Source organism: Bidens hawaiensis, unplaced genomic scaffold, assembly GCF_021521415.1.
Source record: "Bidens hawaiensis isolate Kalapana, Puna unplaced genomic scaffold, B.hawaiensis_p1.1 tig00007737_1, whole genome shotgun sequence".
Taxonomy (NCBI): domain Eukaryota; kingdom Viridiplantae; phylum Streptophyta; class Magnoliopsida; order Asterales; family Asteraceae; genus Bidens; species Bidens hawaiensis.
Genome location: NW_027491536.1, coordinates 196,099 through 215,849, shown reverse-complemented (window position 1 = coordinate 215,849; position 19,751 = coordinate 196,099). Strand labels below are relative to the sequence as shown.

Below are 19,751 nucleotides of genomic sequence, written 5' to 3'. Positions count from 1 at the left end.
CCAGACTAAAAGTGTATTTATTTACAATGGTCCGCGACTAATAGTTACCTAACGTCGTTAGTTGCAGATCGCATGAAAAACGTTTTCAGCCAGAAAAATCACATTTTTTGTCGGAAAACTCAATCCGAACTGAATATGCAAGTCCTATCTTGTATGCATTGCAGATTTATACCAAACAATATATATTACATAATACAAAATAAGTCTAAGATGCATGAGACATATAAATATTACCCGGAAAGTTTGTCCAAAGTTTGTCACGATACCGGTACCAAACGGTCCAAACTGGCCGGGTTTTATTAGTCAAACGGCCTAGATTCTACCCACTAAACGATTCAAAAACTAAATTTAATCTAGCACGTTCGACATAAGTTAACCATAAAACAAGCACTAGTCGTTAAACAGTTAATTCAAAACAAAAGTCTACTACGCGAAACCTGATCACTCGTTGAGCCAACCTAATGTTGATACGGGTGGTATGGACCAGGTGCAAACCCCCCCGGTTCGGGTGGTCGGTAACCACCGACACCCCGACTTCCCATTGGCGGAACATGAAGCTAAAACTCAAATAAATTTTGTAAGTAAATACACAAATAAATAATACAGATACATCTCTGTTATACGGGTTGTTTGATTTATCATTTATGTAATTATTAGGCATTTGAGTTTAACTAGGATTGGGTCTTGTTGAGTTTATCTAATAGACTGATGACTTTGTAATCGATTTAGTAATTTCAGTTTCCCATTTATCAATAAAATTGTGTCCATCAAATTGCTGATCATAATCTCCGGGTTTTCCTTTTGCAATTATGTGTATTTCTTATTAACCAATCTGTGCCAACATGTATGTATGCATGTATGTATATGTAGTTTTGTACACACACACACACACATATATACATACATACATATTGGCACATATTGGTTAACAAGAATACACAGAATTGCATAAGGAAAACCCACAGATTACGATCGGCAATTTGATCAACACAATCTTATTGATAAATGGGGGTAGCTACCTTTCAGTTTCTGGAGGAACGATAAGAACGATAAGTTTAGGCTTAAATTTAAGAGCATGGTCTATAAACTTATTTGCAAGAGCAGCTTTTGTTCCAAAAGGAGGGTTTAGTCCCATAACCTCAAGAAAAACACGAAACAAACATCAACCGTGTGAAAAAATATATATATATAGGATGAGTATCACTACAGAACTCTTAAATTATTTAAGAACTTGTAAGAACTCTTGAAACTAACGTTTTTTATAATTTTTTTTTGTATGTAGTGTTATTTAAGTGTAGTTTTATCATTTTTTTTATATCTATATTTACGATTACAATTTTGAAAAGTAGTTTTTATACATATCTATGTTTTTTTACACATATGTAAATTTGTTAGTACATAAACTTTATACATAAAACTTGTGATTAATATATGTAATAAAAAAAATTTATATAAAATATGATAAAACTACTCTTAAATAATGTTAATATATAAAAAAAACTTTAAAAAATGTTTGGTTGTTAATAGTTCCTAAGAGTTCTTAATTATTTTAGAGTTCTTAATTTTTTTAGAGTTCTTAAATGATACCAACCCTATATATATATATATATATACATATATACAGTGGTAACGGTTCCAAGAAACAAGTGTATCACATGTAAACAATCATCTTACCAATTGAGACCCGGAGGGCAATTCCCTTGGGGAAACTTTCATCCAATCCCTCTTCTCAAAGTTGAAATCATTCTGCCAAAACGCATTCAGATAATTATTGAGAATATTATGTGAACTATATAAAAATCTAATAGAAGGAAGTATCTAACTCTACCTTTGGTCGGGTAATATCAAAATTTTTGTAAGAGCACTTCTTTTTTCCCGTCTCATCAAGTTTTTTCTTCATCAGGCAACTGAAGTCATTCGCCCCACAGCAAAAGTCAACTACCTGTAAAAGGGTAAGTAACAACTAATGCATCACGACCATTTCAAAAAAAAAAACAGCATATACAGAATCGGTATATTTTTAAAAAAGACATGTAACATCAAGAAATTAATAACTCTCTAGGCAACTTCTTACCGTGTCACCATCTTCAATATACCAGTGAAGCTTATCAACTATCTGCACGCGCAAAAATCACATATAAAATAGATTAGCCAATAGAAAGTAGCAGGAGCTATTGATTACTAGTTGTAAACTGATCAATAACCAGTCACCTTTTCCAGCTTCTCCACTTTTGTGAAATGACGACCGAAGGATGTATACCGCTTTCCATGCAGAAATGGTGCAAGGTACACTCTGAGTTTCTCCTACATGTCACAAAATAAAATACAAAAAGTATAAGTCAGACACATTATGACAATAAACAGTCCAAAGCTAAGGTGTTGGACTGTTGATACTTAAATTCATTAATTACATTTCATTTTAAAATTACAGGCACTCATTTTGTCTAGGAATAAAACTGGTCCTAGATGGAAATGTACTTCAGTCTCCCTATTTACTTTATACTTGCTGAAAAAAGCTATCTATGATAAATTTAGCTATTAATCAGATCATAAAACAATATATAAAACAAAAGAATTTACTAAAAATAATGAGAAAGATCACTATTCATGTCTACCTTCCATTTCATCAACTGGTCAATGTCACTAGGATCACAAACAGCCATTGCATCCTGAACACTGCATCCTTCTTCAAGCTTCTTCAAAGCCACATTAATAGCCTGCAGTAATAACATGGTTACAGTACATAGTGACATGGTATTCATTTACAGATGAAGCCTGGCCCACGAACTCTTAATTTCATTTTTAGTATTGTATATACAATGCTAATGTGTAAGTATGACTAAAAAAATGTTACCAAAATAATGATGTAGCTTTTCTTAATAGAGTCATATAAAAGATTTGATATGTTTGAATACTTTCAGAGTGACTTCCAGCCCGTCCATTTCCATTTTTAGATATAACATAACCCATGATGACTGACTCAATTATAAACAAACAGGTCAAAAGAAAAGATACCTCAACGGAGCCTTCCACCTTGGATAATTTAATTAATTTATCCACCCTTGACGAATGTGCATGTGTAGATGGCACTTTCCCTTGATGGTACTTCTTTACCTCTTCCAGTTTAACAGAAGAAGAAGCTTCTCTCACTAATGCCATTATTCTGCAAGATATGATGGTTAGGTCTTAACAGCCTGGGTCGTAAACTGGCCCATTTACTAAATATGTTGTTTTCAGATCAGATTGTAAATAAAAGAGGTCACCTCAACAATCCGTTTACACAGAATTTAAAACTATATAGTTTCAACCACCAATTCGCTTGACCCGTTTAAATTGTGGGTTACGCAAGTCAAGACCAGGACACGTAGGTTATACGTGTATGATGTCTTAACTGCCACCCTAATCAAAGTATGCTTAGGTAAAGGCAAATAATCATTCGTAAAGGTTAAAATTATCAAACTGAATTGCATTGACACCAAATATATATTTAGTGTCAGCATGAGAATGAAAATTAGATTATTGAAATAATAGCTTATATCTTTAACTTAAAATCTTGAGGGTTTATATATAAAGTACGCTTATGGTGACTTTCTGCCTGTTAACCCGGTCAACCCATTTCCTGTTTAGCAAGATCTTTTGATGTTGCTGGCTAGAAAAAAAACATAACAAATAAAGTACCTCTGTTTAGACTCATCATCTAGAGGTAAAACTTCTGTCTGTTGAGGTTTGGCTTCAACAGTTTGATTGTTGTTGTCATCAACAGAAGTCTCATCCTTTTCCACATTTTTTGACTCTGTCCCATTAAAAAAATCAAACAATCTACTCCATAGGGATGGTTGACCATCATTCAGGCTAGGCTTTTTGACTTCAGTTGGCACGCTCCTCTTAGAGCCATCTGCTAATTTCTTTTTCTTCAAAGGTTCTGACCCAGATGAAACTGCTGCTCTCTTTTTGGAAGAACCTTCAGGTTTGATAGCAGAACATTTTTTAACACTTTGTTGTGACTTCAAAACAGACTTCTTTTTTGGCGAGTCTACTGAATCACCACCTGTCACCTTGACAGCAGGTTTCTTCTTGGATAGTTGCACTGTATTTCTAATTAGAATATTCCTAAATTTTATGGTTCTTGCAGGAGTGGCTAGGTCCGGATCAATCTCATGCTCCCTGACAAATCCCAGAAGAAATGTTGATTAAAAATAGTGGTCCATGCAAGTTGGGCAAATAATTAGTAATCAGTGTCTGCTATAATTTACCACTAATAAAATCAATTATAACTTAATTTCTTGAATTAGATGCTTTAGGAGGTTTTATATTTTTAACAACATACCACACCTTGGTGACTTTCGACACAATATTCAGTTATTCACTCATTTCCTTTTCAGCTATTTGTTTAAATTTTACCTAAACAGGTAAAAACTACCACCTCTACTTAGAAGATTACAAACTTACAAGCAATATATCAATACACGGGATTTAGCCAAAAGTCCATCCCAAGCCCTGACGTCATCATCGTCGTCGTCGCCAATTTGATCTTCAAACTTAATTTCTCTGCAAAAATTCCAGAAAGAACAATAAAATATTAAAATTAATTACAAGTAACAAATGATGGTAACTTTGGATGAAGAAAATGTATGAATGAAACATAAAAATATACCTAGGTAAACATTTTCGGTGGTACGATTTTGGGCATCGCCTGCAAATAGCGAATTGCAAGTCTTTAACCTTTTCATTTTCTGTTTGCTTACAGACAGCACATTTGTGAGCTGGACATAGGAAGGGCAGCAATCTTTTCTTTAAGTGTCTGTTGCTCAGTTTTATCATTTTTCTGGAGCAACTTTGCTACACATTTTGGGTGATAAAAGTGACCACAGCTTGCAGAACTACAACGAAAAACCTGAACAACAATACCAAACAACAACTTTGTTTAGTGTAAAATTAAAAAATTTAATCTCTAATAGTCTAATGTCACTAAATTTAGGTGATGGTAGGTTTGTAAATAACATTATACTGTAGAAGAATATGAGAATCACAAAAGTGACATTTTTTAAACAAAAAAATCAAACTGATGAACCAAAAAGAAACCCATCCAGGTAAGTAACATAATAGTTTCCAACGAGCATTTGTAGCAATAACAAATCAAGACTTAAACTACTCTCAAGCTAAGATTAAACAAATTATTTGTTGAAGATCATCAAAAAAGACAATGGCATAATCGTCTCTAGTATTGCATACCTCTGTATTTGAAGATTTATCAGAACACCCTTAGTTCACCACAAACAGCGCACTGGTGTAGACTATACTGGCAATTCTCACACTGATATTTGTATGAATCCTGCAAAGAATACAGATAGGGTACGACTAAAGATAATCAATGCAAAAAGAAAAGAGGTTTAGAGAATAATTTAGAAAACGAAACAATATGATCCAAACTCAATGGTGGTTAACTAACATCCATTTCTTTAGACGTTAAACAAACATCTGTGACGATCGTCAATTTCAGGTTAACTCCGTTAACTCAACTCTGTCAATTCAAACTTAAGATCACTGAATCTATAACGCACACCTCATTACATTTAAACTAGGGTTTAAATGACGCTTAACACTTACTACATGTGTAGTCTTTCGGGAATTGCACCGAAACGCAAACGAGTTGACGCAAACAATTGGTGAATAAACGAAAAACGTCAAAACAGTGATTATGTGATAACTATGTGTTAGACTTATGTGTTGTGTGATAGCATCGTTATAAACACTAACTCAAGATGTAAACAAGTTAGTTTAAGCTAGATAAATAATACTTAGAAGTGGAGGGGCCAAAGTGTAACATATTATTATTTATAATATGTTAAACCCTAACTTTTTCTCTCCTCACACAATCCCGATCGGACTCCTCTCCCTTGGCTCCCTTGGCTGCCGCCACTCATACACACATATACAACCAAGATTTCAAGCTTTTGATTGAAGATTAAGGTGCTAGGAAGGTATAAACGACTATCCTATTCATCCTTTATACTTAATTTTGATGTTTAATGGGTTAATTGTAAACCCTAGGGGCCGATTTTATGTGTGTATGTAGTTCATATGATTGTTGTTGATTGGATGATGATATGATAACTAGAATGGATATTGTTACATGTTAATTTCTTGTGTCTTTGATTTGAGTTCAAACAAAAACCCTAATCATGTATGTAATGTGTAATTGATGTGCATGGATAGTGATTATGGAGTCTAGAGTGTTATATGAATGAATGATGGTCCATAGATAGTTAATATGTTGAGTTTGGATGCAAACAGTTTCTGGACAGATTGTGTTATTGATGTTTAATTGACTGTAACGAAGTGTAAATGTGAAAGTTGGTTGAGATTATTGATACTACAGTAAACTAGGTTGAGTCTAGTTTCTAAATAATATAAATTTGCAATTTTTGGACGTGTAAAAGTTAACTTTTATGATTTTACAAAAACGTTGTGCAAAGCTGAGCTGTTAGACCTGCTGTTAGGTTGTTTTGTAAATATTATATCCCATGAACTACGAGACCAATTGGGTTGGTTTCACTTCTGGAAGTTGACTATTGAGTTAGGAACCTAACCCAAGTGGTCTTGCATTTGTTGAATTTTTAGTTTAACGGGAATTTCAAATAACATTCTGTTGCGCATGAATTTGACTGTTATGAGTTTGCTGTAATGTTTTGATCATTGTGAGAAACATATGTGGAATAAAAATATAATAAAATATGTTCTGGAAACCTAAGACATATATGCTTTTGTGATGATTTTTGGTAAATTAATTGTGATGCTATGATCGGTGGCATAGACTAGTTTTTCAAGTAGAATTCTGTCGTTAAGAAACTAGCTGCTGAGTTTGTGAAAGTTGCATTAAACAACGTGATTGCTAATTAATTGTCGTGTTTTGACCAAAATGCCCTTGCGGGGAATAATTGCTAATTGATTGTCATGATTTGACCAAATTGCCCTCGTGGGGAATAATTGCTAGTTAATTGTTATGTGTTGACCAAATTGCCCTTACGGGGAGTAATTGCTAGTGATGTTCATTATGAATACATGACACGTAAATAATTGCTTACACATGTAACGTATCACAAATACACTTGTTAAAGTCACACACGATTCACAAACGAAACACGAAACATGTTGTGTGCATAGGTATTATGTGCCGGGTCTAGAGACTCGATAATATTCCGACACTTAGAAAAATCTCTTTATTGTTTTAGAACGCCAGGGAGAGTTTTTCTGTGACGCGCATCTTGGTGAATTATTTTGGGAATACTTCGCAAACAGTGAGTTTCACTTTCCCCTTTTTAAACTTTTTAAACGCTTTTCACTTGGGGGAGATAACATACTCCGAAAACGCATTTAAGATTTTGTTAATATAGATTATATATCACTTGTAAAGACTAAGTGGCAAACGCGTTAACTAAAGTCCTTCATTCACATCGAACCGTTTAATATTGGATAATAGCGAGTCATTGTTGAGTAGTACTACTGGGTTTGACAAACCCCGCCCAACGCTAAACTCGGCTGGAGGTCGAGTGGGTGTAATCTTGGCTAAACACATACCATGGTCGGGATAGACCTGGTGGCAAGGCAAATGATAAACAGTCAGCTTCGGTGTCGAACACTTAGTGATACTTGTTTTATAGGCTAGCTACCTATAGATATATAATTGACATAACACTATCTGGTAACGCAAAACGCTGAACGCAAACGCTAAACGCTTTATTTTATATAAACTGTGAACTCACCAACCTTGTGTTGACACTTTTAGTATGTTATTCTCAGGTAGCCGAGGCGGGCGCGCGGTTTAGGATCATGCATTGCTTGAAACACTTTTAATTATGCAAACTTATTTTAAACTGTTATCATTGGGTTTTTAAGTCGTCCTGCGTGACGCAACATCGGTTTCTATGGTTTTACGCTTCCGCACTTATTTTCATTTAAACGTTTTTATGGTTTGATTATAACTAATGATTCCGATCCTGTTAGTTCACACCCTCTGAAGGTAAAACTCCGTTAGTGGATTTTGAGGGTGTGACAGATTGGTATCAGAGCCATTGGTTATAGCGAACTAGAAGCTGCATGCATACTAGAATATAACCGCGACGACCCATTAGTTATAATGATACGCACTGCATATGTTTGTGTAGTCTTTGTTATCTTATCTCTTTACCTCTTTCACTCATACGCGCGCGCATACACGGCTTACCTATAGGAATGTCGACGCCACCACCCTCATCATCATCTGATCCGATGACTCATGCTCACGGGAAGGAACCGCAGTTACCTACCGCATCGCCACCCCGCGTAGTCTCGGAACTCGAAGCTCCCACACCGAAGAGGTACCGCTTATCCGGAGGCATGTACGAAAACGAAGTTAGCTGGGATTGGTACCCTAATATGATCAGACGTATGGTCTATCGCGAACAAGTTCCCCCGTTACCTCACCCGAACCACCCTGCTTATCCCAACACCCTACCACCCATAACCGAACCTGTAGAGCGAGTTCTCGCAGCTGTCGTTTCTTGTTTGGAGCGTGATTTGGGTTACATGCGCTATATAAAGAGTGAACGTTTCCGGACTGTTAAAAGACGGAACCGAGACTAAGGAGGAAATTGCCCGCATGGCAGTGGCAATGAAGGAAATGCAAGAGGCTAGTGATCAACAGATGAAGATTATGAGAAAGATGCAAGCCGAGATGATAGACTTGCAAGAGCAACTCCAAGTAGCAAGGACCTGAACCGAGATAGCTCTAGAGCGTTGCGATGTGTTACAAATGCAAATTGCTCAGAACGCAGCCGAAGCTGAGGCAGAACTTGAGGCAGAGCCTGAGGCCGAGCCTGAGGCAGATCCCGAAGAGGAGCCTGAGGAGGATCCCGAGGAGGATCCCGAGGAAGAACCTGAAGAAGAACCGGCTGAGGAGGAGGCACATTCAGAGGTGTCCTCAGATGATGACATCTAGTGATGATGACACCTAGATGGAGGGGTTGTCTCCATCCGAACTATTATTTTCTATGATTTTAAGGATTGATCGGAAATACTTTGTAGCGAATACAATGGTTTTAATCATGAATTATTAATTAGATTAATATATGGTTGTGATGTGATGTTGTTTCTTATTTCTTTCTTACCTATCTTTTTATTACATGTATGGTGTGTTGTATATGAAAGAAAAATTCATGTTTAACATTTTATACTGTGATTCTAGGAAATGGCTGGAAGAAACGCTGGACACGGACGCGGTAACATCAACTTGACTGCAGCAGAACTCCAAACTCTGCTGAATGACCATGCGGCGGCCGCTTTAGCCGCACATGTTCAGAATCAAGCTGGGGGTCCAACTGGAACGTGTACTTTCAAGAATTACCTTGACTGCAAGCCCAGTACATTTAAGGGCACTGAGGGAGCTATAGGCTTCCTGCGTTGGGCTGAGAAGGCCGAGTCGACCTTTGAGATGTGTAATTGTCCCCCTGCCAGTAGGGTCAAATTCGCTGCTGGAACACTTGAGGATTCTGCCCTCACTTGGTGGAATTCGAACGTACAGATCCTTGGATTGGAACTGGCTAACGCGATGAACTGGGAGGAGTTCAAAAACATGATGCGAGAAGAGTACTGTCCGAGAGAAGAGATTTCAAAGTTGGAGTCAGAATTTTGGTCGTTGAAGATGGTGGGTTCAGAAATCGAAGCTTACACTACCCGTTCTCACGAGTTAGCTGTGATGTGTCCGCGGATGGTGGATCCGCCGAGTAAGAGGATTGAAATGTATCTTGATGGGTTAGCACCGCAAATTCAGGGCATGGTGACGTCTTCCAGACCAGCCACGATTCAACAAGCGATCCGTTTAGCTCACAAACTGACGGATCAAGCAGTGACCCAAGGTGCGCTACCACCTAGGGGTTCAACCGCTAAAGCCCGTGACAACCCGAGTAATGACAACAGCAGCAACAGCAACCCGAGCAGCGGAAATAGAAAGTTTGACAACACCAGATCCTCATCCTCGAACCTCCCACAGCAACAACACTACCGTAAGCCCGAATTCACTCGGAGCTTTAACAATCAGAGTCATAACAACAATAACAACGGTAGCGGGCAGGGTTCGAGCGGATATGCTGGGAAATATCCGAAGTGCAATAGGTGCAACTATCATCATGTTGGCTCGTGTGACCGTGTCAAGTGTCAGAGATGCGGAAAGATGGGTCACAAGGCGAAGGAATGTAGAGGAGACCTTGCGGCAAAGGGTGCTCCTAAACCACCTATGACGACGAAGGGATGTTTCGAATGTGGGCAGGAAGGTCATTTCAGGAAAGATTGTCCCAAGCTGAAACAGAACGACAACAATGGAGGTAATGGAAGTGGCAGTAGTGGTGGGAGCAATGGCAAAGGAAGAGCTTTTGTAATTGGGTCGGGTCAAGCCCGCAATGATCCGTACGTGGTAACTGGTAAGTTCCCTGTGAACGATTGTTTTGCTTCTGTATTGTTTGACACTGGAGCTGATAGGAGTTTTGTGTCGAAAGCCTTTAGCCAACTCTTAGACTTAACTCCAACTCCGTTAGATGCTAAGTTTCCTGTTGAATTAGCTGACGGTAAGACTATAGTAACGACTCATGTACTTGCGGGATGTAAGTTAAAACTGTCAGGTCATGTCTTTGATATCGACCTTATTCCTTTTACGCTTAGTAGTTTCGATGTCGTGGTCGGCATGGACTGGTTATCCGAGAACCGAGCGGAGATTATATGTCACGACAAGATAGTCCACATTACTACCCCTTCCGGCGAGATCATTTCGATCCGAGGTGAGAGAAGCGGCATGACCACCAGCGTCATTACCCTCATGAAGGCGCAGAAGTACCTACGAAAGGGTCATCCGGCAATTTTGGCGCAGATTGTTGAGAAACCCGCAGAGGAGAAGCGAATTGAAGATATACCGATTGTGCGAGATTTTCCGGAAGTTTTCCCGGAGGATTTGCCTGGACTCCCTCCTATACGACAAGTCGAATTCCAAATCGAGTTGACACCCGTGGCAGCACCCATAGCACGAGCCCCGTATCGGCTCGCACCGGCGGAGCTTCAGGAGTTGTCCACTCAGTTGCAAGATTTGTTGGATAAATGTTTTATCCGACCTAGCTCATCACCATGGGGAGCCCCTGTCTTATTTGTCCGAAAGAAAGACGGGACTTTCCGCATGTGCATCGACTACCGGGAGTTGAACAAGGTGACGGTCAAGAACCGTTATCCTTTACCTCGAATTGATGATTTGTTTAACCAGCTTCAAGGATCGAGTTATTACTCGAAGATCGATCTGCGATCTGGTTACCATCAGCTAAGAGTGCGCGAAGAAGATATCTCAAAGACGGCTTTCAGAACACGGTATGGTCACTACGAGTTTTCGGTTATGCCTTTTGGCCTAACCAACGCACCAGCCGTATTTATGGATCTCATGAATCGAGTATGCAAGGCGTACCTCGACAAGTTTGTGATTGTTTTCATTGATGATATTCTCGTCTACTCCAAGGACGAAGCTGACCATGAAGAACACTTAAGGGTAATTCTGGAATTATTGAAGAAGGAACAACTGTATGCTAAACTCTCGAAATGTGAGTTTTGGCTTCGCGAGGTTCACTTTTTAGGATATGTGATCAACGAGAATGGTATCCATGTCGATCCCGGTAAGGTAGAGGCCATCAAAAACTGGGAAGCACCTAAGACTCCGACTGAGGTGCGGCAATTCCTAGGACTGGCCGGCTACTACCGGCGTTTCATCGAGGGATTTTCAAAGATTGCTCAACCCCTCACCGCTTTGACTCACAAGGGTACTAAGTACAATTGGGGTGACGCGCAAGAATCCGCTTTTCAACTGTTGAAAATCAAACTCTGTAGCGCCCCTATTCTAGCCCTCCCCGAGGGAACGGAAAATTTTGAGGTACACTGTGACGCATCGATACAAGGTCTCGGTTGTGTGCTGATGCAACTCGAGAAGGTTATAGCTTATGCCACTCGACAACTACGGATTCACGAGAAGAACTACACGACCCATGACTTGGAACTCGGAGCTGTGGTGTTTGCCCTTAAGATATGGAGGCATTACTTGTACGGTACCAAGTTTACCATTTACACCGACCACAAGAGTCTCCAGCATATCTACGATCAGAAGGAGCTGAACATGCGACAGCGTCGTTGGGTCAAGCTGCTTAAGGATTATGATTGTGCCATCAAATACCACCCTGGCAAGGCCAATGTAGTGGCCGATGCCCTCAGCGGAAAAGAAACAGATAAACCCAGACGAGTGCGAGCATTGCAACTCACGATTCATGCAAACTTACCCGGACCAGATTCGTGATGCGCAACTCGAAGCTTTGAAAGATGATAATCTTCCATCGGAACTCATGCGGGGCATGAACAAGCAACTTGAAACCAGATCGGACGGGGTCCGATATTTTGAGAACCGGATTTGGGTTCCACGGTTCGGAGAGTTGAGAACTCTGGTGATGGACGAAGCCCACAAGTCCCGATATTCTATCCACCCTGGCGCAGATAAAATGTACCATGACTTAAAGGCACTTTACTGGTGGCCGAACATGAAAGCCGACATTGTCACCTACGTGAGCAAATGCTTGACTTGTGCCAGAGTCAAAGTAGAATACCAGAAACCATCTGGCCTACTACAACAACCGGAACTTCCAATGTGGAAATGGGAACACATTTCAATGGATTTTATCACGGGTTTACCTAATACACCGACGGGATGCGATACCATCTGGGTGATCGTTGACCGGTTGACTAAGTCTGCACACTTCTTAGCGATTAAGGAATCTGACAAAATGGAAAGACTGACTCGTGTTTACATGAAAGAAGTGGTGTCTAGACACGGAGTGCCTGTCTCAATCATTTCTGATAGAGATTCTCGTTTCACTTCGCACTTTTGGAAGTCGCTGCAAAGCGCACTAGGCACCCGTCTTGATATGAGCACAGCATACCATCCTCAGACGGATGGGCAAAATGAACGAACTATTCAGACCCTGGAGGATATGTTGCGTGCATGCGTATTGGATTTCGGAAAAAGTTGGGAACCTCACTTACCTTTGGTAGAGTTTTCGCATAATAACAGCTACCACGCAAGTATTAAAGCAGCGCCGTTTGAAGCGCTGTACGGACGGAAGTGTCGATCACCACTCTGCTGGGCAGAGGTGGGTGACAGCCAAATCACTGGTCCAGAACTGGTACTCGAAACTTCGGAAAAGATTGTTCAAATCCGAAATCGCATGGCAGCAGCACGAGATCGCCAAAAGAGTTACGCCGACAAGCGCCGAAAACCCCTCGAATTTCAAGTGAACGACCAAGTATTACTCAAAGTCTCACCTTGGAAAGGTGTGGTTCGCTTTGGGAAGCGAAACAAACTCAACCCACGATACGTTGGTCCTTACCGGATAACTGAGCGCATTGGTCCGGTGGCGTACCGACTGGACCTACCAACGGAACTCAGTGGCGTACACAATGTATTCCATGTATCCAATTTGAAGAAATGCTTATCCGATGAAACCCAAGTAGTCCCTTTGGAGGAACTGCAAGTTGATGAACAGTTACGTTTCATTGAAGAACCAGTCGAAGTTTTGGATTGGGAAACCAAAACACTCAAGCACAGCAAAATTCCAATCGTTAAGGTTCGTTGAAACTCGTGACGTGGACCGGAGTTCACGTGGGAACGCGAGGATCAAATGATGAAAAAGTATCCTCACCTTTTTGAAGGGCTGACCAAACACAGAAAACCGCGAAACCCGGCAAACCGTCAGAAATCACCGGAGGTATGAATTAAATTTCGGGACGAAATTTCTTTCTACTAGGGGATGATATGACAAACTGAAAATTTTTCTTACTTTTTCAGACACTCATCACGACTTGACTCAAATTTTCGGGACGAAAATTCTTTAACATGGGAATGATGTGACAATCGTCAATTTCAGGTTAACTCCGTTAACTCAACTCCGTCAATTCAAACTTAAGATCAATGAATCTATAACGCACATCTCATTACATTTAAACTAGGGTTTAAATGACGCTTAACACTTACTACATGTGTAGTCTTTCGGGAATTGCACCGAAACGCAAACGAGTTGACGCAAACAATTGGTGAATAAACGAAAAACGTCAAAACAGTAATTATGTGATAACTATGTGTTAGACTTATGTGTTGTGTGATAACATCGTTATAAACACTAACTCAAGATGTAAACAAGTTAGTTTAAGCTAGATAAATAATACTTAGAAGTGGAGGGGCCAAAGTGTAACATATTATTATTTATAATATGTTAAACCCTAACTTTTTCTCTCCTCACACAATCCCGATCGGACTCCTCTCCCTTGGCTCCCTTGGCTGCCGCCACTCATACACACATATACAACCAAGATTTCAAGCTTTTGATTGAAGATTAAGGTGCTAGGAAGATATAAACGACTATCCTATGCATCCTTTATACTTAATTTTGATGTTTAATGGGTTAATTGTAAACCCTAGGGGCCGATTTTATGTGTGTATGTAGTTCATATGATTGTTGTTGATTGGATGATGATATGATAACTAGAATGGATATTGTTACATGTTAATTTCTTGTGTCTTTGATTTGAGTTCAAACAAAAACCCTAATCATGTATGTAATGTGTAATTGATGTGCATGGATAGTGATTATGGAGTCTAGAGTGTTATATGAATGAATGATGGTCCATAGATAGTTAATATGTTGAGTTTGGATGCAAACAGTTTCTGGACAGATTGTGTTATTGATGTTTAATTGACTGTAACGAAGTGTAAATGTGAAAGTTGGTTGAGATTATTGATACTACAGTAAACTAGGTTGAGTCTAGTTTCTAAATAATATAAATTTGCAATTTTTGGACGTGTAAAAGTTAACTTTTATGATTTTACAAAAACGTTGTGCAAAGCTGAGCTGTTAGACCTGCTGTTAGGTTGTTTTGTAAATATTATATCTCATGAACTACGAGACCAATTGGGTTGGTTTCACTTCTGGAAGTTGACTATTGAGTTAGGAACCTAACCCAAGTGGTCTTGCATTTGTTGAATTTTTAGTTTAACGGGAATTTCAAATAACATTCTGTTGCGCATGAATTTGACTGTTATGAGTTTGCTGTAATGTTTTGATCATTGTGAGAAACATATGTGGAATAAAAATATAATAAAATATGTTCTGGAAACCTAAGACATATATGCTTTTGTGATGATTTTTGGTAAATTAATTGTGATGCTATGATCGGTGGCATAGACTAGTTTTTCAAGTAGAATTCTGTCGTTAAGAAACTAGCTGCTGAGTTTGTGAAAGTTGCATTAAACAACGTGATTGCTAATTAATTGTCGTGTTTTGACCAAAATGCCCTTGCGGGGAATAATTGCTAATTGATTGTCATGATTTGACCAAATTGCCCTCGTGGGGAATAATTGCTAGTTAATTGTTATGTGTTGACCAAATTGCCCTTACGGGGAGTAATTGCTAGTGATGTTCATTATGAATACATGACACGTAAATAATTGCTTACACATGTAACGTATCACAAATACACTTGTTAAAGTCACACACGATTCACAAACGAAACACGAAACATGTTGTGTGCATAGGTATTATGTGCCGGGTCTAGAGACTCGATAATATTCCGACACTTAGAAAAATCTCTTTATTGTTTTAGAACGCCAGAGAGAGTTTTTCTGTGACGCGCATCTTGGTGAATTATTTTGGGAATACTTCGCAAACAGTGAGTTTCACTTTCCCCTTTTTAAACTTTTTAAACGCTTTTCACTTGGGGGAGATAACATACTCCGAAAACGCATTTAAGATTTTGTTAATATAGATTATATATCACTTGTAAAGACTAAGTGGCAAACGCGTTAACTAAAGTCCTTCATTCACATCGAACCGTTTAATATTGGATAATAGCGAGTCATTGTTGAGTAGTACTACTGGGTTTGACAAACCCCGCCCAACGCTAAACTCGGCTGGAGGTCGAGTGGGTGTAATCTTGGCTAAACACATACCATGGTCGGGATAGACCTGGTGGCAAGGCAAATGATAAACAGTCAGCTTCGGTGTCGAACACTTAGTGATACTTGTTTTATATGCTAGCTACCTATAGATATATAATTGACATAACACTATCTGGTAACGCAAAACGCTGAACGCAAACGCTAAACGCTTTATTTTATATAAACTGTGAACTCACCAACCTTGTGTTGACACTTTTAGTATGTTATTCTCAGGTAGCCGAGGCGGGCGCGCGGTTTAGGATCATGCATTGCTTGAAACACTTTTAATTATGTAAACTTATTTTAAACTGTTATCATTGGGTTTTTAAGTCGTCCTGCGTGACGCAACATCGGTTTCTATGGTTTTACGCTTCCGCACTTATTTTCATTTAAACGTTTTTATGGTTTGATTATAACTAATGATTCCGATCTTGTTAGTTCACACCCTCTGACGGTAAAACTCCGTTAGTGGATTTTGAGGGTGTGACATTGATGCTTCTCTCAGTAGTAACGGAAAAGCACTTTTAACACCTAGAACATATTATAGACACACATCTTAATCAGAGGGTTGATCAAAGCTTGACACAATTTAACACAGAATAAAGATTGATAAATATGTCTCATCTAACTCAAAATGAAATCGCCCTGTTTCAATAGTAAGTATTAAGTAATTAAGTTAACATAGAGAAATCAGCATAAAATTAATGATTCACTTTAATTGGCAGCATACTTGATCTTTCAAACAACAACTTGAGGCACCAAAGCACCACGTTGTAACAAGACAAGAAAACAAAATCACAATTTGTTTGTTATAAAATTGTATTTGCTTGGAAAAAGTAGATTCATTAGAATTACAAAAATCAATTTACATTTCCATATGAGTCAGACAACTGGACAAGAAATGATAAGTGAACCGATTCAGTTACAACAAGAGCAGACAAGGAACGATTCGAGATTGGATATAAGACGCAAATAGTATGTGAGAATTTAAAGCTTTATAATGCATACTACTACTGATCAAGGCCAAAAAAATATGTATATAAATGATCAAATGAACCGATTAAGTTACAATTGCTCTTCATATGAGATAATAATAAGGCAAAAGATCACGGGGTTTCATTAAAGCATGCAAAAATTCTAGTCAAGAAATATCTATTGCAAGGTTGCCATAAGGAAACCACCTAATTTATTCACACACACACATACTACGAAGACACACATACTACTTGTGTATTTATTCAAACTTAGAACGAACAGACATATAAGGATAAAGAAAAGTAAATGAATTAACAAAAATCAATATTCACAAACATAAATGCACGAACGAAACGTGTGTTAATGTCCGTTCATTTAATTAAACGAACAAAAAATAATGTTCATGTTTGGTTCATTTACAGGCCTAGTGCTGACATGTCCACAAACTCACAGGAATTCAAGAGTCAAGGTTCACAAGAAGAAATTAGGGTTTTCAATGAACAATAACTACTATCTGGAAAACTTCTTGTTTTGCCTTTAAAGATGTACGATAATATATACCTACACGAATACAGCAACCTAAACTTACAGAATTTCAAAACTGCGCATATATAACATGAATAAAATCACATCAACATAATCAAATATAAATACTGATAGCCTCAATAAAATACAAATCTCAACAAAATCACAAAATTTCCTAAGAAAGTCCTCAGGCTAACTTCTTGTTTTGCATCTAACCTACACGCACACAGTAACCTAAATTTCTGGAATTTCAAAACTACAAGTATCTAACAGCATATCTCCGTTCACAGTTCATAATATCAAAATCCCAAATTTCACGTGAAACACAAGTCGTTCCGATAGGGTTCACCATAACAAATAATTAGGCATAGAACCGGTTTCACTAAGGCATGCAAACATTCTGGTCAACAAATCTTAACAAATCACAGTATAACCTAAGAAAGTCCTCTTGCAGACATATCTGGTGTTTCTAGAGTGCTAAGTCTGTTGACATGTCAACTAAATTTATTGTTTATTTATCTTATGTAATGCATGAATGATGAAACAACTTCTTGTTTTGCTTCTAAACTTACACAATAACATACACCTACACGCACACAGTAACCTAAATTTATAGATTTTGAAAACGACATGTATTTAACAACAAAACTCAACACAACCAAAATTATATCAACTTAATCATATACAATCACTAAAAACCACCGAGTTATCAAAATCCCCAAATTTCACGTGAAACGCATTCATTCCGCTAGCGTTCACCGTAACAAACACAAACGAGCTTCCCACCGAACAGATTATGAACGTCCGGTTCGTTTACTAACCTAGTGCCAACATGTCCACAAACTCACACAACAACAAAAACTACATAAATACAATTTCAAAACTGCATGTATCTAACAGCCACACATCTTCATAATTTCGACAACACAAACAAAATTGCATCAATGTAATCATACACAATCACTAACAACTACCGAGTTATCAAAATTCCCAAATTTCACATTAAGCGTAACTCTTTCCGCTAGCGTTCACCATAACAAACATAAACGAACTTCCCACCAAACAGTTCATAAACATCCTGTTTGTTTACAAACCTAGACGCGTCCACAAAATCACTCAACAACAAAAACTAATTACATACAATAATAATAATAATACACACCTACACGCACACGGTAACCTAAACATACACCATTTCAAAACTGCACATATCTTCATAATTTCAACCAGGAACAAAATTACATCAACATAATCATACACAATCACTAATAACCACCGAGTTATCAAAATCCCGAAATTTCACGTTAAGCGTAATTCATTCCGCTAATTTTCACTGTAACAAACTGAAGAGGTAGGTCCCAGCAGAGCCCAGTTGGACCCGCAAGACTCACCTTGAACAGGGACGTCTGCGCAATGACCAACTGCTCCAGCAGGACCCACCAGGCTCAGAGAACCTTACGCGCAGTACGCCAGCTGTACCCGCAGGGAAAGCCTCCCAATGGTGAAGTACCCCGCCTGTTCCCGCAGCTGCGGATACAAGCCATCAGGGAAGGCTACCCGCACTAACAGCAAGGCTACACGCACAAGGCATTAGCTACTTCAGTAGTCCAATGAAGGAATGAGCAAGGCGGGAATACTCCCGCCTAAATGAGCCAGTCCGTATGCTTCTGGAAGGTCTTTCGTACTATACCTACTAAGGTATGGGCAGAACAGACGATTTGACCAGAACAGCCCATGAACCAATCACAGGGTCACAGCTCACCGACAACAGTACGAGGAGGAGCACCCTCTAGTACTGTTTGTCACTATTAGCCGCTGCCTACTCACCAACCCTTACAGATGGGACGTGCGCAGCCTACAGTTGGTGGAACAGTGCATAGCCGGCAGTAAAAGAACAGTGTACAGCCGACCTTGTTACTGTTGGCCGTAGCCTATCCACCAACCAGCATGGCCTGTGCGTAGTCCACTGTTGGTAGAACAGGAATACTATTCAGCCGGCTGTACCTTCTAGGAAACCTACCTTCGGCTATAAATACTCCAACACCTTGGAATGGTAAGGACATCATCTGATATCTCATCTTATCTAGCAATCTCTTAATATACACATATTCAGAGCAATCTAGTCTGATTCTCACGCCGGAGGGTGGTCACAAGGAGGAACCCCCCCTTCTCAGTGACGAGCTTACGGTGTCTGTTTTGCAGGTCATTTGAA

General features: G+C 38.9%; 1 protein-coding gene across 1 annotated transcript in view; it reads right to left on the bottom strand.

Moving 5' to 3' along the window:
- Positions 1 to 906: 906 nt before the first annotated feature.
- Positions 907 to 19,751, bottom strand: part of LOC143635846 (protein ENHANCED DOWNY MILDEW 2-like) — a 38,176-nt gene continuing 19,331 nt past the window's right edge. Inside the window, exons 7-14 of the mRNA XM_077103577.1 lie at positions 3,679 to 4,164; positions 3,016 to 3,163; positions 2,616 to 2,717; positions 2,212 to 2,304; positions 2,075 to 2,116; positions 1,829 to 1,942; positions 1,675 to 1,746; positions 907 to 1,138 (exon numbers count right to left, since the gene is read on the bottom strand). Of these exons, the coding sequence (XP_076959692.1) occupies positions 1,016 to 1,138; positions 1,675 to 1,746; positions 1,829 to 1,942; positions 2,075 to 2,116; positions 2,212 to 2,304; positions 2,616 to 2,717; positions 3,016 to 3,163; positions 3,679 to 4,164 (1,180 nt within the window). The 3' untranslated portion in view covers positions 907 to 1,015. The remainder of the gene's footprint in view (positions 1,139 to 1,674; positions 1,747 to 1,828; positions 1,943 to 2,074; positions 2,117 to 2,211; positions 2,305 to 2,615; positions 2,718 to 3,015; positions 3,164 to 3,678; positions 4,165 to 19,751) is intronic.